This window comes from Poromitra crassiceps (assembly GCF_964638095.1).
Source record: "Poromitra crassiceps genome assembly, chromosome: 21".
Lineage (NCBI taxonomy): Eukaryota > Metazoa > Chordata > Actinopteri > Beryciformes > Melamphaidae > Poromitra > Poromitra crassiceps.
This window is the reverse complement of record NC_139638.1, coordinates 1850001-1869281: the sequence shown is the minus strand read 5'-3', so window position 1 is coordinate 1869281 and position 19281 is coordinate 1850001. Positions and strand designations below refer to the sequence as shown.

The window sequence follows — 19281 nt, the reverse complement described above, 5'->3', positions numbered from 1 at the left end:
TGCTGCGTGTCAGGCGAGTCTCTGCTGCTTGCGGATCCACGTTCGGATGGCGGCCGCTCGTCGGGGGAGTCTGGATCGGGCTCGCTCGTTTCTGGGGTTTCGGTTGTGAGCTGGGATGAAGCTGCGTCCGATTCTGGGCTTTCTGCGGCGCGTTTCAAAGTGTGCTGCACCCAGAGTCTATTTTCGGAGCCCCCCACCGTTGTGCGCCGGCTCCCAGCGCGACAGCGAAAAGCCAAACCATTCTCATGAGAATGGTTTCATCACGGCTTTTTCTGCTGTTTTTCCTCAACTTTCTCTAATCTGGAGAGCACTGTCGCCACCTAATGGGCCCGTAAAATAGGTTATACACATTCAAAATCCCCCAAACTTTCACAGGAGATGCACAAGGCTTTGATCCACGTCCCACCGTCAAAAAACGCATTTGATGCCAATCGACGTCATTGGCACTCTACGTTAGTATTTGATTTGACGCCGATCGACGTCATTGGCACTCAATGAGTTAAATATAAAATATATATATATATATATATATATTTTTTTAACGGTTAGTCGACTAGTTGACTACCTTTAGGGACGACTAGTCGACTAGTAAAATTCACTAGTCGTGAATGCCCTAACACACACACACACACACACACACACAAACACACACACACACACACAAACACACATACACCGTGGATGGTGAGATAAACCCAGGATCTTCTTGCTGTGAGGCAACAGCCTGCTGCCCTCCACCGCCATCGGTGAGAAAAGTAGCCATTGATGTGGTTCAGGATTAAAGGCTCCTCCAGTCAGTTTTCCTGCCTGTAGAAGCGTTGGTGTTCTATGAAAACCTTCTAATATCTATCTCATATAGTCACACCTCATCTGATTTGACCAAAGAACTGACATTGAGAAGAACCAAAGGCTAATAGCTTGTTCCACTGCAACATATTATGTGTAATATTATGTGCTCTGAACGTTCTGTGTAATTACCACATTAATTATCATATTTTAAATTCCTTCATTGTCTCCAACACTCTCACATCAAAGTTTGTCCTCCATAGGTTATGGAGGCCATTTTGGAGCCATTTTGGAGCCCTGTGTCTTTAAAACGATGGAGAATAAATATCATCACCAAAGTTCATCTTCATTCATTTGAAGAGACCAGGAATGGGTGAAAACAATAGGAAGACAATGTGAGTCCTAAGCCTGATTTCAGATGAAATTACTCTATATAGACGTCCTCAAATTAGGTTTCACCACAATATTCATATACTATTCATGTCAGCACATCATTAAAACATGTTGTCTGACCTCAGAGCCCTTAGTCTGCAGTGTGGACTCTCCAGAAGATCAGACAGGTGCTTCACTCCTGAATCCTCCAGCTCGTTGTTACTCAGGTCCAGCTCTCTCAGATGGGAGGAGGGGTTGGACTTCAGAGCTGTGGCCAGAGAAGCACAGCTGCTCTCTGACAAGCTGCAGTTCTCCAATCTGAATAAGGAATAAAACATGTAGTTTTACTTCGTTTCAAACTCAAGCTCTCACTCTAGTGCCATCTCCGCTGCGCACGCAGCCACTGGAAGAATGTTATTTTTGCTCCAAAAATGATCTTTATATAAAACCAACCACCCACCAATAGGTGGCGTGGTACCTCCCTGGGCTGAGGCGGCCACTCTCATTCCTTACCCACGTGACTACGTCACGTCCGCCAGACCAGGGGAGGCCACTCCTTTGTTTCTTCCAGCTCGCTAGAGGGCGTGTTTATTGAAGCTCTGTGTTAACTCATAGTTTGCGCACTTAAGCTAGGCTAATTCCGTCTTATTTGTCCACCTTAAGAAGGTTTGTGTGGACGAGATTCTTCAGGATTCGGGGACCCGATCCTGCATCTCTTCACCAGTGGCAACGGACAAGCTCATCATCTAAGAGCATGTTGCCTTATTGTGTGGTTAACACCTGTCGCTACCGCCGTGTAGCGTGTTCCGTCCACCCCGGCTGGGGTGACGATAGAGAAAGGGCATTTGAGAGCTAACTCGAGTGGTTGCCACTCTCAGTTATTGAATAGATAGCTAGCTTGCATCCATGCGGATAGCATCTACAGGGCTGCCAAGTTTCAGCCACAGTTAGGAGTGAGATTTTCCGGCAAGCTTTGCTGGGGGCAAAAAAAAATTGTCCCTTTTTTAGGGTAGATTTAGCGGGATATCTCAATTTAAATTAACATTAGGATTACTGTTGTCATGTAATTATTCAGTCTTCACCCCCATGCCAGCTGCGCTCCCTGCACTGTCAGCCTCCTCGTGCTCTCTCTCTCTCTGTCTTTACTCTGAATAGTGAACATGCAAGAAATATGATCAATTGCTAAAATGAATAGAATACACAGAGTCCAAGTCTACATTAGGATTAGACTGTCGGATGTCATTATCCAGTCTTATTCTGTCAAATATTCAGGCAGCTCCTCTCCACCCAATTATTTGTGCAACTTAAAAAACAGTTTCCTGCTATTTCATATATAGTGTTCAAAATTGACCAGCACAAGTAGAAATGAAAAGAATTGTAAGAAGAGAAGTCAGATCCACAGCCTCCTCCACTGTTTCCTCTGACCTGGAAAGTTTGGCAGGGGGTGGTTGACCCTTCACTGCCCAGACTGACAGCAGATCTCTCTGTTTCTTCTTCCCTGACATCTTTCAACGGACAAAAATGGAAGTGTGCAGTTAAGGACTGCATGAGCCACAGTCTCAAAAGAGAGCTACATGTTGGTGTAAATCCCCTTAGCTCATAGTAAGTATCAATTTGCTCACACACACAAATACCTGATGATTTTATCTAACACTGCTATTAGTCACGGTTGTTTTTTTGTTAAACCCACCGCAGCAACCTGCCACGCTGTTCACCAGCAGCCTGTGTAACGATACTCCTGCTCTGACTGAGTGACTATAACACATTTTATTCTATAAAAATAACGTATTTTGGATGATCAAAATGAGGTGGTTACCTACTGTTTGACCTCCCGCTTCAGTTGAAAGAGTGTCACGGCATTATTCCCAACCCAAATGATAATTTTGCCAAATAACTGGTATATCTTACTTGACACTTTTGATCTGTCTCAACATGTTTCAGGGCCTACTCACAACCGAGGCCATACCCTGGATTTAGTTATTACTAGGGGCTTCAAGTCCTCTCTGTGTTGACTATTGATGTTGCGTTGTCTGACCATCTTTGCATCTTTTTTGAAATGGAAATCTCCCCTGAGATCATTAATAGGTCACAAACCGTTAAAAGACAAGACATTAATGCAGGCACCAGCGCGCTGTTTATGGAGACATTTTCTTTATCTCCTCCCACATCAGCTTCTGTCAATGACATTCTCGATAACTTCAATTCAACAATTCTGAATGATATTGATAGCGTGGCGCCTGTTAGGTTAAAAATGCTGTCTGGCAAGATTAAAGCACCCTGGTGAAATTCTACATCTGTTAGATGCAAAAAGAAAGATTGCAGGAAAGCTGAGAGTAAATGGCGGAAATCTAATCTTCATATTCACTATGATATTTACAAAGAAAACCTTCACTCCTACAACCTCGAACTGAAAAGTTTGAGACAATCGTGCACGCACTCTATTTGCCACAGTTGATAGACTGACTAACCCGCCTCTCTGTGTAGCACCTGAGTTTCTCTCTACTGTCAAATGTAACGAGTTTGCTGCCTTTTTAACGGACAAAATTATTAATATCAGGCAGGCTATTAGTGTCTCCACACCAAGAAATGCTGTGACATCATCCTACCCGCAGATCCCTAGTTCGATCAATTTGTCCCAGTTCAGCGTTATCGACCACAACATCTTAGAGGAAACTGTGCAAGCCCTTAACCTCTTCTAAAGCCACCTATTTCTGAAGAAAATGGTGAAAACGACATACCCAAACTAAAATGCTTACTGTGGCTGAACCGCTAGGGTTACAGACAACTGCCTGACCTTTTCTGAAAGGTAACGGCCGGAACACACATCTTGCGTGTGCTGTGCGTCTGCGTGGTGTCTGCGTGGCATTTTCATTTTGGTTCCCATGTTAACAGGTTACAGCAGCCACACCACCGGCATCAGACGCGCGTCTCAGGCGCGTGTCTTGCGAGCGTGAGACGCGCGTCATCTAGAGAATAGAAGCGAAGCCTATTTTTTCAGCTTTCCGCGCGCGTGTCTCTAGCGTCTCTACATAAATACACATTAAAAATGACCTATTTCTGTTCATAATCATATCATACAAGCACTATTTTCAAAGCAGACATAATAACTGTTAGCAGAGTGGGTTAATGCAACAGTTCTCGCGTGCACTCCCAGAGCAGCAGCAAGATGGAGGAAATAAATATACACGAGGAACAGTTTCTCTTTCTCTGTGGTTCTTCTCCCATGGAGCTGTTTATTGACACTGACACTGGGTCAGAGACACACACACACATACATACGTTTTCCGTGCATGTCATTGGCTGTAACCACCTGTGGTGCGTTCAGGTAACATCCTAAATTACATTGTTATACAATTGAGAGCATATTCTCTTTTATATCAACAATAACATTCTCACAACACTTCCGTGTTTATTTCTCTGGGCGAATTTGCGGCATATTTTTTTTGACTCTGGTTGCCAATCAAGGCTCGTTTTGATTTGAGACGAGAGGATGAGCTGAGCTCACAGCTGCAGTTCTCCTGCCCTCTGAAAAACCAGATAGGCTACAACGTGGCTTCGTTCCTCCCCTCCCCACCACACACACACACACACACACACACACACACACACACACACACACACACAAATCATACTGCCTCAATTCTGAAGTGAGCCCAAGCGATCTTCAGTTAAAATCATCATTGTATTGTTTATAGCAAATTTAATAAATGGTAAACTCTATACTAGGAAGATATTTGGCAGACAGGCAGCAGCGCAGCAGCTGCACGCACCAGCCACGCTGCCTGTGTGGATGCCGCGGGCGTGCCAGCCGCAGCAAGCACGCCACGCACGCGCACACGCCACGCACATGCAAGATGTGTGTCCCGGCCGTAAGACTTTGAAGTTTCTGTTTCAAGTGTCAGAATGACTCTATGTCACTTTTAGAGTGTAAACAATTACCTGTGGTTGTTGTATTTATGGCTAGAAACCCAATGGAGACATAGCCACAGGCCTTACCACATCCCAACTCAAAGAAGATGAAAAAATACCAAAACATGAGTATTTGGCAGTGGTTTTTGTAGGGAGATACCTAGGCGGTATCTCACTAGGCGGTATCTCCCGGCACTACTTTCCAAACATGGCTGCCGACCTCTTTTCCTTCCAAAAAGACAGATTATGTGCATTTTGGATTAACATTTCATCGTGTGGTGTGTACCCGAAGCACAACATGTATTTTGGCGCTGTGAGATGTGTGTTTTGGCAGACTTTTAACAGCTGTACCATTAGCCTCCATTCTATGACGATAATTACTAACTTCACGACTGTACTCACTGTAAACTGAGCGGACAGTGCCGGTAAGGCATGGTGTATCTTGGTTATGTTGGGGGGATGTGGCAAATGAGCTAAACTTCCAAAAAAGTGGTGTATCCCTTTAAGGCCAAGCATAGCACTGATTTGTGTATCTATGCATTGAAGGAGGTTGTCGAAGCCTATAAAAGGCAGAACTCCTCTGTTTTAGTTGGTTTTATAGATGCATCGAAGGCTTTTGATCGAGTCAATCATCATAAACTGTTTCTAAAATTAAGTCAAAGAGGTGTGCCTGGCAGCATAATACGCATACTGGCATACTGGTATGCCAACCAGAGTATGCTGGTAAAATGGGGCAATAGTGTCTCTACCCCTTTTGGTGTTGGTAATGGGGTACGGCAGGGGGGGCTACTCTCCCCTGCTCTCTTTAATTTATACATGGATGATCTCTCTGTCCAGCTAAGAGGCTGCAGAACAGGATGTATGATCGGTAACGCCTTGATTAACCACCTTATGTATGCGGTTGACCTGGCGATCTTCTCCACCAGCAGCGCTGGGTTTCAACATCTGCTGAATCTCTGTTCTGATTACGGGGTCCAATTTGATGTGAAATACAATGCTAAGAAGAGTGTTGTTATGATCTGTAGAACGAAAGAGGACCAGGATCTTGCTTTTCCTGTCTTTCTTTTGTCTGAGCATGCTCTATGTGTCTGTGACAAAACCAAATATCTGGGCGACTTCATCACAGACCATATGGGTGATGATGATGATATGTATAGACAGTGGCGTGTGTTATACATTCAGGCTAACATGTTGGTCAGGAAATTCCACTCCTGTTCTGATGATGTGAAGATCACACTCTTTAGGGCTTACTGTACCCCTATCTATACTGCCCCCTTGTGGGCAAAGTTTAAGAAGGCAAGCATGCATAAACTTCAGGTTGCCTATAATGACTGCATGCGCATCTTGCTGAAAAAGCCCAGGTGGAGCAGTGCTAGTGACCTGTTCTGCAAGGCGGGGGTGGCCACTTTCCAGGCGCTTCTGAGAAATCTGAGGTACAGGTTAATTTGTAGATTGAACGTGTCTCAGAATGTTATTATTAAGTTGCTCACTGATCCTGGGCTAAGCACTGTGAGATACTAGTCACATATGTGGAAACTCTGGTATGAATCTCTTTTATAATGTACTTTTGTTCTTTTATTGTGCTCTTATGTGCTTTTTGTAATTGTGTATGTGACTTCTATGGACCAAGTGTCTGTCAATAAAGGTTTGATTGATAACTACGCAGACGAACCTCAGTTGTATATAACTCTTTCCTCAGCTGACTATGCTCCCATAGAATAATTGTGCCAGTGCATTGATCAAATAAATAACTGGATGTGCCAGAATGTCCTACAGCTAAACAAAGACAAAACAGAGGTGATCGTCTTTGGTCCCAAAGAACAAAGGCTTAAAATCACTCCACGCCTTGAGTCTCGATCCCTGAAGCCTAAGGATCAAGTCAAAAATCTTGGCTTTATTATTGATTCCGATCTCAACTTTAACTCCCACATTAAAGCCCCATTCAGTAAGTTTTCCAAGTGCGCCCTCTGCATGCATTAGTATCGATAACGATATCGCCGTTCAAAGTCAACAAAACACAGCGCCAGAAAGCTCTATGTACATGTTGTGACATCGGGTACTCACCACGTGATGAAATAATAATGCATAGTCCCGTGAAACATCATTTTCGTAGCAAATCCGAATCGAGTTACTTCCTTGTATTCATGCAGACAGCGCTTCCCGCTGTACAGCGCATGCGCGCATCCTTTTCTTTTTTCTTTTTTCTTGCCTTCAGGACGCTGGCAGCAAACTGCTTAGTCCCAGGGCTGGCCAGTGGCGTGCCTGACCAAGTTGGTGCCCTAGGCAAGATTTTTGCTGGTGCCCCCCCCTCCCCCCTCCCCCAAAGAAAATATAATAAAAAATATAGCCGCAAGCGGCGATGCAGGGTCCAAGCTTCTGGTGACTTGGGGGTTATATGTCAGATAATATAGACACTGAATTGCACATTTAGTCAGAGTTGATATGTGCACAAGTGTACCAAGTATGCAGTAAGTAATATGTAGTAAGTAGCAGTGGTGGTGGTAAGCCAAATGGTGGCTGTCAAAGAGGCTTACTAAGCAATGGACTTTTTCTAGGCAAACTGTCATAATTTCAAATCCTAGCTTCCTGATAAGCTTAGATGTGTTAGCCATGAGTGGACAGCTTATGAGGTGTTGCTTTTGTGGTGTTCCGAGTCCATTGGATGAAGATAGTGTGCTGCTTCTACTGTACACTTCTGATCATGGTTATAGATGTGCTCAGTGAGGAAAGGATTAAACAAACTGTTCCTGAATGGTGATCTAAGTAATTGGTTGTCACCAACCAACACATGCTTCCCTGCATGAATACAAGGAAGTAACTCGATTCGGATTTGCTACGAAAATGATGTTTCACGGGACTATGCATTATTATTTCATCACGTGGTGAGTACCCGATGTCACAACATGTACATAGAGCTTTCTGGCGCTGTGTTTTGTTGACTTTGACAGCCTTCAGCGTGTACGGTCGTGTACAAGCTGTGCTCCGCTGCTATCTATCGCTTGCCTGCTTTTGCTATCTCCTGCGGCCTCTATCTACCAGCCTGCCTGCTGTGGATTTGGGACCCTGTCCCCGCTAAGGGCATGTCGCCCTGTAAAGGATGTACTGGCCACCTTCAAAAAATTGCCATACTGGAAACTACCATCTATTGTTTGAAAGACACTGGGATTACCTCTACACAGCCTCAGAGCTCCCTTTCCAATGGATTCACAGAAGCTACGATGCCGAATGCTAACTTAGCGTTAGCTACTCCCTCATCGGGTAATGTATCTTCCATCACAGATACCATGAATGCTAACAGTCTGCTAGCTCCCACATCCTTGGGTAAACTGCCCACTCATGTTCCCGAAAACATTACCTCCCAAGCCTGTGCTATCTCGGGGAAACAAACTGATACTGTCCTCTGGAATGTCCAGGGAGCGAAGCCGAAAAGATTAGTGATCCCTGGTCCCTCAGAGACTGCCTCTTATCACCCGGAAATTAGCTCAGCCACGGGCTGGCCTGCATTAGCTACTATAGCACTAGCACTGATCAACCATGGATTGTTGTGAGAAGTGGAAAGAAGAGTTTTGCTCCTCCACCACTGATGTCCCTACAGCTGGTAAACAGATTTCAACCGCTATTGGGTAGCCCTGTATCGACTGCCGATATGGATATTGGACTGGCCCATCGGCTATCCGACAACCTAGGTAGCCCCAAAGCGAGGAGGCTATCAAGAGCTAGCAGGCCACAGCCTCAAAGGCTATCAAGAGCTAGCAGGCCGCAGCCCCCTATAACATCCTTGCTCATCGGAGACTCGGATATTAAACACATTGGGATTAAAAACAATACCGCTACACTCTGTTTCCCTGATGAGATGATCTGTGACATAACAGAGAAAATTCCTGAAATCCTGTCTACTCACAGCTCCCTAAACAAGATTACCCTGCATATCGGAGCCAACGACATTCTGAAACAGCAATCAGAAAAACTAAAACGTGACTTCCTGGACCTACTGAAGCTCCTAGCCTCACTCAATATTGAGGCATTTATCAGTGGTCCCCTGCCCCCCAATGGATACAAAGTCAATAAGTTCACCAGGTCCCTAAGCCTAAGCACGTGGCTTTCAAATGTCTGCCCTCAGTATAATGTGAATTATATTGACAACTTCAATCTCTTCTGGGATCGAAGCCATCTCTACAATCGTAATGGTCGACTCAACAGGGATGGCACAAGGCTGTTCACTGCCAATCTTATCTTCAACATCAATCATTACATTACATTACATTACGTCATTTGGCAGACGCTTTTATCCAAAGCGACTTACAATAACACATTTTTTGTCAGCAATAGAACAATCAACTATGGAGCACAGTCTATGACAACTACAACTTCTGAAGGAACAGTGGTACAAGTTTAGGTTAGTGGTACAAGGTTGGTTATTTTTTTATTTTTTTATTTTTATTTTTTATAAGGAAAGAGAGAGACGAAGTTAGATCAAGAAGGGCCCAGATGGAGCCTGAAAAGGTGTGTCTTTAGTCTTTTCCGAAAGATCGGCAGTGATTCAGCAGTCCTGACCGAAGGTGGAAGCTCGTTCCACCATTGAGGTGCCAGGGACGAGAAGAGTCGAGATCGGGATGAGCGACTTTTGAGCCCCCGTACCGAAGGAGGGGCGAGGCGACCTGCACTGGTGGAGGAGCGAAGGGAGCGGTGAGAGGTTTGGAACCTGACCATGGATTGCAGGTACCGGGGAGCTGACTGGTGTACTGCCCTGTAGGCCAGTACCAGTGTCTTGAATTTGATGCGGGCCGAGATGGGAAGCCAGTGGAGCTCCTGGAAGAGGGGAGTGATGTGAGAGAATTTGGGTTGGTTGAATATCAATGGGCTGCAGCGTTCTGAATGAGCTGAAGCGGTCGGATGTCGGTGGCAGGTAGGCCGGCCAGAAGCACGTTGCAGTAGTCCAGGCGGGAGGAGACAAGAGACTGGACCAGGAGTTGAGTCGCTTCTCTTGTGAGAAAGGGACAGATTTTGCGGATGTTGTAGAGAGAGAACCTACAGGAGCGCGCTGTATCAGCTATGTTGGCAGAGCAAGACAGCTGGTTGTCAAGGATCACCCCAAGGTTCTTAGCTGTTTGGGAGGGAAGTACAGTGGTGTTGTCAATGGAGATGGAGAGATCTGCGAGAGGGCAGTCTTTTCCTGGGAGGAAGAGTAGCTCGGTCTTACCAAGGTTGAGCTTGAGGTGGTGGGCAGACATCCAGTCGCCAATGTCTTTGAGGCATGCAGAGATGCGAGCCTCGATTTGAGTGTCAGAGGGGGGGAAGGAAAGGAAAAGCTGGGTGTCATCAGCATAGCAGTGATAAGAAAAGCCATGAGAAGAGATCACATAGGCAAGAGATCTGATATAGAGAAGGAAAAGTAAGGGGCCCAGGACTGAGCCCTAGGTGACACCGGTGGTAAGAGGACAGGATCTGGAGAGGGACCCTCTCCATGAGACCTGGTATGAGCGGTTCGAGAGGTAGGAAGCAAACCAGGAGAGTGCAGAGCCTGAAATGCCGAGGTCAGACAGAGTGGAAAGAAGGATTTGGTGGTTGACTGTATCGAAGGCAGCAGACAGGTCAAGGAGGACAAGAACAGAAGAGAGGGATGAGGCCTTAGCAGTGTGAAGGGCCTCTGTGACAGCAAGAAGAGCTGTCTCAGTGGAGTGAGAGGCCTTGAAACCGGACTGCAGAGGGTCCAGGAGGTCATTTTGGGAGAGATAGAGAGAAAGTTGTTCGGACGCTGCTCGTTCGAGGGTTTTGGAAAGGAATGAGAGAAGAGAGACAGGTCTGTACTTGTGAATAGCAGTAGGGTCAAGGGAGGGTTTCTTACGCAGAGGCTTGACTCTTGCAGTCTTTAGAGCAGGCGGGACAAGACCAGAGGACAGAGAGGAGTTAATGAAGGTAGTGAGGAAGGGAGATATGTTAGGTGAGATGGTTTGGAGGAGAGAGGAAGGGATATGATCGAGGGGGCAGTAAGTGGCTCGGTTTGAGCTGATGAGTTTAAGCACTTCATCAGGAGAGAGAGGAGAGAAGGAAGGAAATCCAGGGACAGGATGCCGAGGAGCAGGATTGGAGTCGGGAGTGTTAGTGAGGGTGGCTGGAGGATGGAAGGAGGAGCTGATGTCATCCACCTTTTTAGTAAAGAAGGTTACAAAATCATCAGCAGAGAGGGAGGAGGGAGGGGGAGGGGAGGGAGGGTTGAGGAGCGTGGAGAAGGTGGCGAACAGTTTACTGGGATTGGATGCAGAGGACTGGATTTCAGAGATGAAGAAGGAGATTTTTGCTTTAGAGACATCAGTGAAGTTTGAGTGGATAAGGTGGTAGGAAGAGAGATCTTCCTACCACCTTATCCACTCAAACTTCACTGATGGGAGGAGGTACGGTGGTGCAGTGGTAAGCACTATCGCCTCACAGCTCGAAGGTCGTGGGTTCGATTCCCACCTGGGCCGATGTGAACGCTGAAGGAATGCGTGCCCGTCCGCATGTCCTCGAGTGCCCACCACCCGGGTGGGGTCGGCAAAATGGCCTTTCTGTGTGGAGTTTGCATGTTCTCCCCGTGCCTCCCGGGGGTCTCCTTCATATAGGAACCCCCTTCACAAAAACATGCAACATCCTGGTTGCTTATATGGTTCCTCCTCTGATCGTTAAGGGCGCCTGTTCAGAGGGAGGGGAACTGGTTGGAATAGCGTGAACCTCCCACGTGCTATGTCCTACCGGTGAAGCTTCCTCGGGCAGGTGAAAAGATGCGGCTGACTTGACTGCCCATGTCTCGGAGGATGCATGGAATCAGTCTCGGCTCTCCCCAGATCAGCAGAGGATGGAGTAGCAACCAGGATTGAGTAATTCAAATGAGCACTAAACGGGGGATAAAAATGGGATAAAAAATCGGGGAAAAAACATAAAAAAAAAAAAAAAAAAAAGGAAGAGAGATCTTCAGGGAGATGTGATTTTCTCCATTTTCTCTCAGCTGCCCGAAGCTCAGTTCGATAAGTTCGCAGAGATTCAGTCAGCCAAGGAGAAGGGGGAGAAGATCGGGCAGGCTTAGTGGTGAGTGGGCAAAGAGAATCAAGAGCGGAGGAGAGAGAGGAGAGAAGAGTAGTGGAAGCCTCGTCGGTGGACAGGAGAGCAAATTGCTCGGCAGGGGGAAGTAGGGAGAGGACGGTAGAAGAGAGGGAGTCGGGAGAGAGAGTTTTTAGGTTGCGTCGGGTGGTGGTAGAGTGAGGGGGAGATGGGTGGGAGGAGGGGAGGGGATGGGGATAGGAAGGGAGAAGGTGATAAAGTGGTGGTCGGATACAGGAAGAGGAGTCACAGTGAGATTAGAGGTGGAGCAGGATCTGGTGAAGACCAGGTCAAGCACATTCCCTGCTTTGTGAGTAGGAGGAGATTGAGAGGTAAAGGTCAAAGGATGAGAAGAAGTTAAGGAAAGACGGAGATTGTAAGGTTACTGGCTGGATGTTGAAGTCTCCCAGAAGGATGAGTGGAGTACCATCCTCAGGAAAGACGGAGAGGAGGGTGTCCAGCTCATCCAGAAAGTGACCAAGCGGACCAGGCGGGCGGTAGATTACCACAATGTTGAGCTTGATGGGTAGGGATACGGCAACTGCATGGGACTCAAAAGATGAGATAGACAGATGAGAGAGAGAGGTGGCAGTGTAGGTCCATTTGGGAGAGATGAGGATACCAGTGCCACCGCCACGGCCAGAGGCTCTAGGGGTGTGCGAGAACGAATATGCAGCAGAGAGCGCTGCAGGAGTAGCAGTGTTTTCAGGAATGATCCAGGTCTCTGTGAGAGCTAGAAAGTGGAGGGTTTGAGATAGAGCATGAGCCGAGATGGTCTCAGTTTTCTTAACAGCCGACTGACAGTTCCAGAGACCTCCGGCAATAGTAAAAGGACTGTTTGCGCGCTTAGGGTGGGAGAGATTACCAGAGTTACTACACCTGAAGCAGCCGTGTCTACGGCGTCTGTGGGCTGAGGTTACAACAGGGATGGGAAGAAAACACATAGTTAGGTAGATGAGTAGGTAGAGTAAGAGAGGTAGCAAAAAACCCTATTCTATGGCCTCCCCTCGAAGGACTCCCGCAGAAAGACTCCCTTGTCTTTGTGCCCGAGTCTTTGTGCCCGAGTCTTCGTGCCGCTTACCGCTGCCGCTGTAGACTGACAGTGTTCAGAAATACTGCTTCAACAGGGCTATAGCCACACCTATCTAATCAGTGCCCGTCGTTCCCAGGTGGGTGATTGGCCTGGTGTCAGCTGAGAGCTATCAACCAGCTATCAACCAGCTGAGCCACAGGTTCACTCAGAGACAAAAACTAGCCTAAAAACTACTACTTTTAGCAATAAGGAGATAGCAGACACAAATAACACAAATAACACAGCCTAAGCACTTACCCACTGGAGCCAAAGTTAAATCACAGAGAGGGGTATCCACAGAAGAGCAGTTCTATGTCAGACAGCTAAATGTGCAACTGACAAGACCTTTCTGTAGCCACACTTATATGGAGCCTATAAGCCACACCTATCTAATCAGCGCCTGTCGTTCCCAGGTGGGTGATTGGCCTGGTGTCAGCTGAGAGCTATCAACCAGCTATCAACCAGCTGAGCCACAGGTTCACTCAGAGACAAAAACTAGCCTAAAAACTACTACTTTTAGCAATAAGGAGATAGCAGACACAAATAACACAAATAACACAGCCTAAGCACTTACCCACTGGAGCCAAAGTTAAATCACAGAGAGGGGTATCCACAGAAGAGCAGTTCTAGGTCAGACAGCTAAATGTGCAACAACCCTCGCCGCGAGGTCACATTGCCAGTGGACACGTCTCATCAACAACAATCCCTGTTGCCACAACTTGAGGCCAGCCGACTAGACGAAATATCCTCTGCCATGCAGGCGATATCAGCCCATACCCCCCCCCCCCCCTTCGGAGCCTCTACTCCCCCCCGCCCAACTCCCAGCTCATCAACAACCAACCATGACGTCCTTCCGGGATGAAGTGGAGGACGCTGCCCCCCCCTCCTCCTCTCCTGCCCTCTTATCCCACCCCCCCCCCCTTCGCGGCCTCTACACCCCTCCACGACCTCCCAGTTCATCAACTACCAACCATGACGTCTTCCTTACAGCGGTGGACGCTGCCTCCTCCCCCTCCTCTCCTCCTCTCTGCTTCCAGGATGAAGTGGAGGGCACTGCCCCCCCTCCCCCTCACCTCTTCTCTCCCCCCTCCTCTTCCGGGCCTCTACACCCCTCTGCAAACTCCCAGCTCACCAACAACCAACCATGACATCTTCCTTCCAGGATGAAGCGGAGGACGCTGCCCTTTCCTCTACCTCTTTGCTGCTCCACCTCTCCCCACCCCCCTCCCCCATTCCATTCTCCAGCAGGATTAACAAACTGATAAGCTTTGGACTGTCTATGATCCCCCAGTCCCCTTGTCCATCTAATCCCCCTCGTTCTACCCTCCCGACCCTGAACCTGGCCCCTCGACCGTCCCCTCCCTCACATGCCCTCCAGCCCTCTCCCATACTGCCATGCCCCACGCCCCCCCGACCTACCCCCGACCCACCACTCCTGACCCCGAACCTAGCCCCCCCACAGCCCTCTTCCTTACATCCCCCTCAACCTACCTGCTCCCCACCCCCCCTACCCTCCCTCTCTCTGCCATCCCCCACACCCCCTCGACACACCCCCGACCCACCACTGCCGACCCCGAACCTGGCCCCCCAACCGTCCCCTCCCTCACATGCCCTCCAGCCCTCCCCCATACTGCCATGCCCCACGCCCCCCCGACCCACCCCTGACCCAGCACTCCCGACCCCGAACCTGGCCCCCCCACAGTCCCCTCCCTCACATCCCCCTCAACCTACCTGCTCCCCGCCCCCCCCCCGACCCACCCTCTCTCCGCCATCCCCCACACCCCCTCGACCCAGTCGGGGGTGTCAGGGGTGGGTTCGACCCACCCCCGACCCACCGACCCCGAGTCGGCAGAGTCGGCTGTGGTTGCAGTCCCTCAAGAGTCGACGCGCCCCACCCCCGCCCGTCCAAGACCCCCCCCAATCTGCCCCCCCCTCTGTGGTCCAAGTCCCCAAGCGTCGACCAGCCCGATGCCAGACCCCTCCATCCCGGCCTGTCCCCATAGAAACAAGGTCCCACAGCCTTATAAAGGAACTGCGCCAGCCCACACTAGAAGTGCAACTGGCTGCGATAAACCACTATTGGTCTATCGATCCAATGCTTTGATACCAGTCTTGATTTCATACAGACGTAATACTTTCCCCCCAACACGATCTGTTTCTAAATCAGACTTAATCTCCATTCCCCTTGTGAAGCAAACGATAGAAGTTCCAGGCTCTAAAAATATTAAAGCCGCACTCCTTAATGTTAGGTCGCTGTCAAATAAATCTCTCCTCATCAGTGATCTGATTACCAGTCATAATCTGGATTTAATGTTCCTCACCGAAACCTGGCTCGATATGAACAACAGAGTGGCTGTTCTGTCCGAATCAGCACCGCCTAATAGCTTCATTGACACTCCCAGAGCTGATAAGAGGGGGGGGGGGGGGAGTAGCGATTGTCTTTTCTGATATGTTTCAATGTAAGCAGGTAACATTTGGAGACTTTCCATCGTTTGAATACGTTGCTGCTATTCTGAAATGCTCAACCACTGTGTTACTGCTGAATATCTATAGACCACCAAAATACTCAGCCAGCTTTCTCGTTGAATTTGCTGATCTACTCTCCTTAATCTTCATGGAACATGATTGTATATCTATTGCTGGGGATTTCAATATTCATATTGATAACCCGACGGATAATTTTGCCAAAGAACTGAATATCTTACTTGATACTTTTGATCTGTCTCAACATGTCTCAGGGCCTACTCACAACCGAGGCCATACCTTGGATTTAGTTATTACTAGGGGCTTCAAGTCCTCTTCTGTGTTGACTATTGATGTTGCGTTGTCTGACGATCTTTGCATCTTTTTTGAAATGGAAATCTCCCCTGAGATCATTAATAGGTCACAAACCGTTAAAAGACGAGACATTAATGCAGGCACCAGCGCGCTGTTTATGGAGAGATTTTCTTTATCTCCTCCCACAACAGCTTCTGTCAATGAGATTCTTGATAACTTCAATTCAACAATTCTGAATACTATTGATAGTGTGGCGCCTGTTAGGTTAAAATTGCTGTCTGGCAAAATTAAAGCACCCTGGCGAAATTCTGCATCCGTTAGATGCAAAAAGAAAGATTGCAGGAAAGCTGAGCGTAAATGGCGGAAAACTAATCTTCACATTCACTATGATATTTACAAAGAAAGTCTTCACTCCTACAACCTCGAACTGAAAAGCTCGAGACAATCGTTCTTTTCCGAGATAATTAACATGTGTGAACAATGCACGCACTCTATTTGCCACAGTTGATAGACTGACTAATCCGCCTCTCTGTGTAGCACCTGAATTCCTCTCTACTGTCAAATGTAATGAGTTTGCTGCCTTTTTTACGGATAAAATTATTAATATCAGGCAGGCTATTAGTGGCTCCACCAAGAAATGCTGTGACATCATCCTACCCGCAGATCCCTAGTTCGATAAATTTGTCCCAGTTCAGCGTTATCGACCACGACATCTTAGAGGAAACTGTGCAAGGCCTTAAATCATCTTTGTGCTGTCTCGATACCCTTCCAACAAGCTTTTTTAAAAGCGTTTATAACTGTCTGTCGTCGGATCTATTGCAAATAGTTAATAGATCCCTTGTGACCGGCACTTTTCCTGAGTCCCTGAAAACTGCAGTTATTAAACCCCTACTAAAAAAGCGTAGCCTTGATGCATCGGTAATCAGTAACTACAGACCAATATCTAATCTCCCCTTTATAGCCAAAATAATTGAAAAGGTTGTTTACCTACAACTCAATAGATTTCTAACCTCAAATTATCTCCTAGATAAACTCCAATCAGGCTTTCGCCCCCATCACAGCACTCAAACCGCGCTTACTAAAGTCATAAATGACATCAGAATGAACACAGACTCAGGCAAAAATTTGATTCTAGTGCTACTGGATCTTAGCGCTGCATTTGACACTATTGACCACTCAATTTTATTGGACAGACTGGAAAACTGGGTTGGGCTATCGGGTACGGTCCTCCAGTGGTTCAAGTCCTATCTTCAAGACAGGAAGTACTTTGTCTCCATTGGCAATTACACATCTGACCTAACTAGGATGACTTGTGGGGTGCCTCAAGGATCCATTATGGGGCCCGTTCTCTTCAACCTTTATATGCTCCCTCTAGGCCTAATTATGCAAAAAAACAAAGTAGCCTATCATAACTATGCAGACGACACTCAGCTGTATATAACTCTTTCCTCAGCTGACTATGCCCCCATATAATCATTGTGCCAGTGCATTGATCAAATAAATAACTGGATGTGCCAGAATTTCCTACAGCTAAACAAAGACAAAACTGAGGTGATCGTGTTTGGCCCCAAAGAACAAAGGCTTAAAATCACTGTACGCCTTGAGTCTCTATCCCTGAAGCCTAAGGATCAAGTCAAAAATCTTGGAGTTATTATTGATTCCGATCTCAATTTTAACTCCCACATTAAGTCAATTAGAAAATCTGCTTTTTATCATCTTAAAAATATAGCAAGAATTAGGGGATACATGTCCAGACAGGATCTAGAAAAACTAATTCACGCCTTCATTTATAGTAGGTTAGACTACTGCAATAGCCTTTTTTCTGGTCTCTCCAAAAAATAACTTAGGCAACTTCAACTTATTCAGAATGCTGCTGCTAGAGTTCTAACGAAGACTAAGAAAGCTGATCATATCACTCCAGTTCTTAAGTCCTTACACTGGTTGCCAGTGTGTCAGAGAATAGATTTTAAAATACTGTTATTAGTCTATAAATCACTTAACGGCCTAGGCCCAAAATACATAGCTGAATTGCTCCCACGCTACGAACCGTCTAGAACTCTTAGGTCAACAGGGTCCAGCTTATTAACTGTCCCTAGGATCAAATCAAATCACGGGAAGGCTGCATTTACCCACTATGCTTCTGCTAGCTGGAACAAATTGCCTGAAGACCTCAGATCTGCCCCAACCTTACTTACTTTTAAAAATAGACTAAAGACTTTTATGTTTACCGTCGCTTTTAACTGCTGACAGCTACTATGCAAACCCAATAAGTCCTCTATAAGTTTGAGCTCTTTCTGCAACTGGTGCGCCTGTTGCTTTTTGCACTTTTTATACTCTTTTTTTTTTAGTTTTGTTGTGATGCTTTTAAATCTTTTATTTTCCTGTCAACCATTTTATGTGCTTAATGAAGTTGCTTAATGCACTTTTTATACTCTTTTTTTTGTGATGCTTTTAAATGTCCATTTTACTCTCTTCTTTTCTTTTCTTTTCCTGTCAACCATTTTATGTGAAGCACTTTGAATTGCCTCTGTGTATGAAATGTGCTATACAAATAAACTTGACTTGACTTGACTTGACATTGAAAAGCCAATGCTTTTGTAGTAGTGGTGGTAGTCATAAATCTGGTCTGCATAAGCACAAGGCCAGAATTTGAACCATTTTTCATGAAATTAATGTAAAATCCTAACTGTTACTAGATAATCCACATGGTACATTCATAGTGTCTCTGTATAGGTATAACAAGATTAATATTCAGGTTGTGTAAATCACCCTTTAAGTCAAACTGTTAGTGGCTTAATAGGTTATCAGTTAACAAGTTACTTGTCTGTTATTCAGATGTTTTAAAAGGGTAAGCTTGGTCACAGTGGACATCTACAAGTTGGCAATAAAAGTGTAAGCTCAAGGTTGACTAAAGGAGTTAGGATATAATGCATAAAAAACTCGGACAAAAGACAGCAAAGGAGGCAGATATATGATTCAAACAATAAGTTTTTATTGCAAATAATAGTTTTTATGAAATGAAAAACTTAAAGTAAAAGTAAATATATCAATCAATTTTGTCCTTGTGTGGGGCTGAGTCTGGGTTTCTGGACTGTGTGGAGGGACTGTCGAGTCTTGGAGTCAAGTCTGAGTCAGGGCTATGATTTGTCTATTATGTCAACTCAGATGTGATTGAGCATGAGGATAGCTTCTTCCATTTCGTCTGTAGTCATTTGAGTTTGTGATTTTGTAAGCAGTGGTGTGATAAGTGCGAGTGGGATGGTGTATGATGTTTCCTGGTTATTGATGGA

General features: G+C 46.4%; 1 protein-coding gene across 1 annotated transcript in view; it reads right to left on the bottom strand.

Moving 5' to 3' along the window:
• Positions 1 to 1280: 1280 nt before the first annotated feature.
• LOC310795688 (protein NLRC3-like) overlaps positions 1281 to 19281 on the bottom strand; it is a gene marked incomplete at its 3' end in the record, with an annotated part of 260674 nt that continues 242673 nt past the window's right edge. Inside the window, exon 10 of the mRNA XM_083657757.1 lies at positions 1281 to 1476. Within this exon, the coding sequence (XP_083513883.1) occupies positions 1281 to 1476 (196 nt within the window). The remainder of the gene's footprint in view (positions 1477 to 19281) is intronic.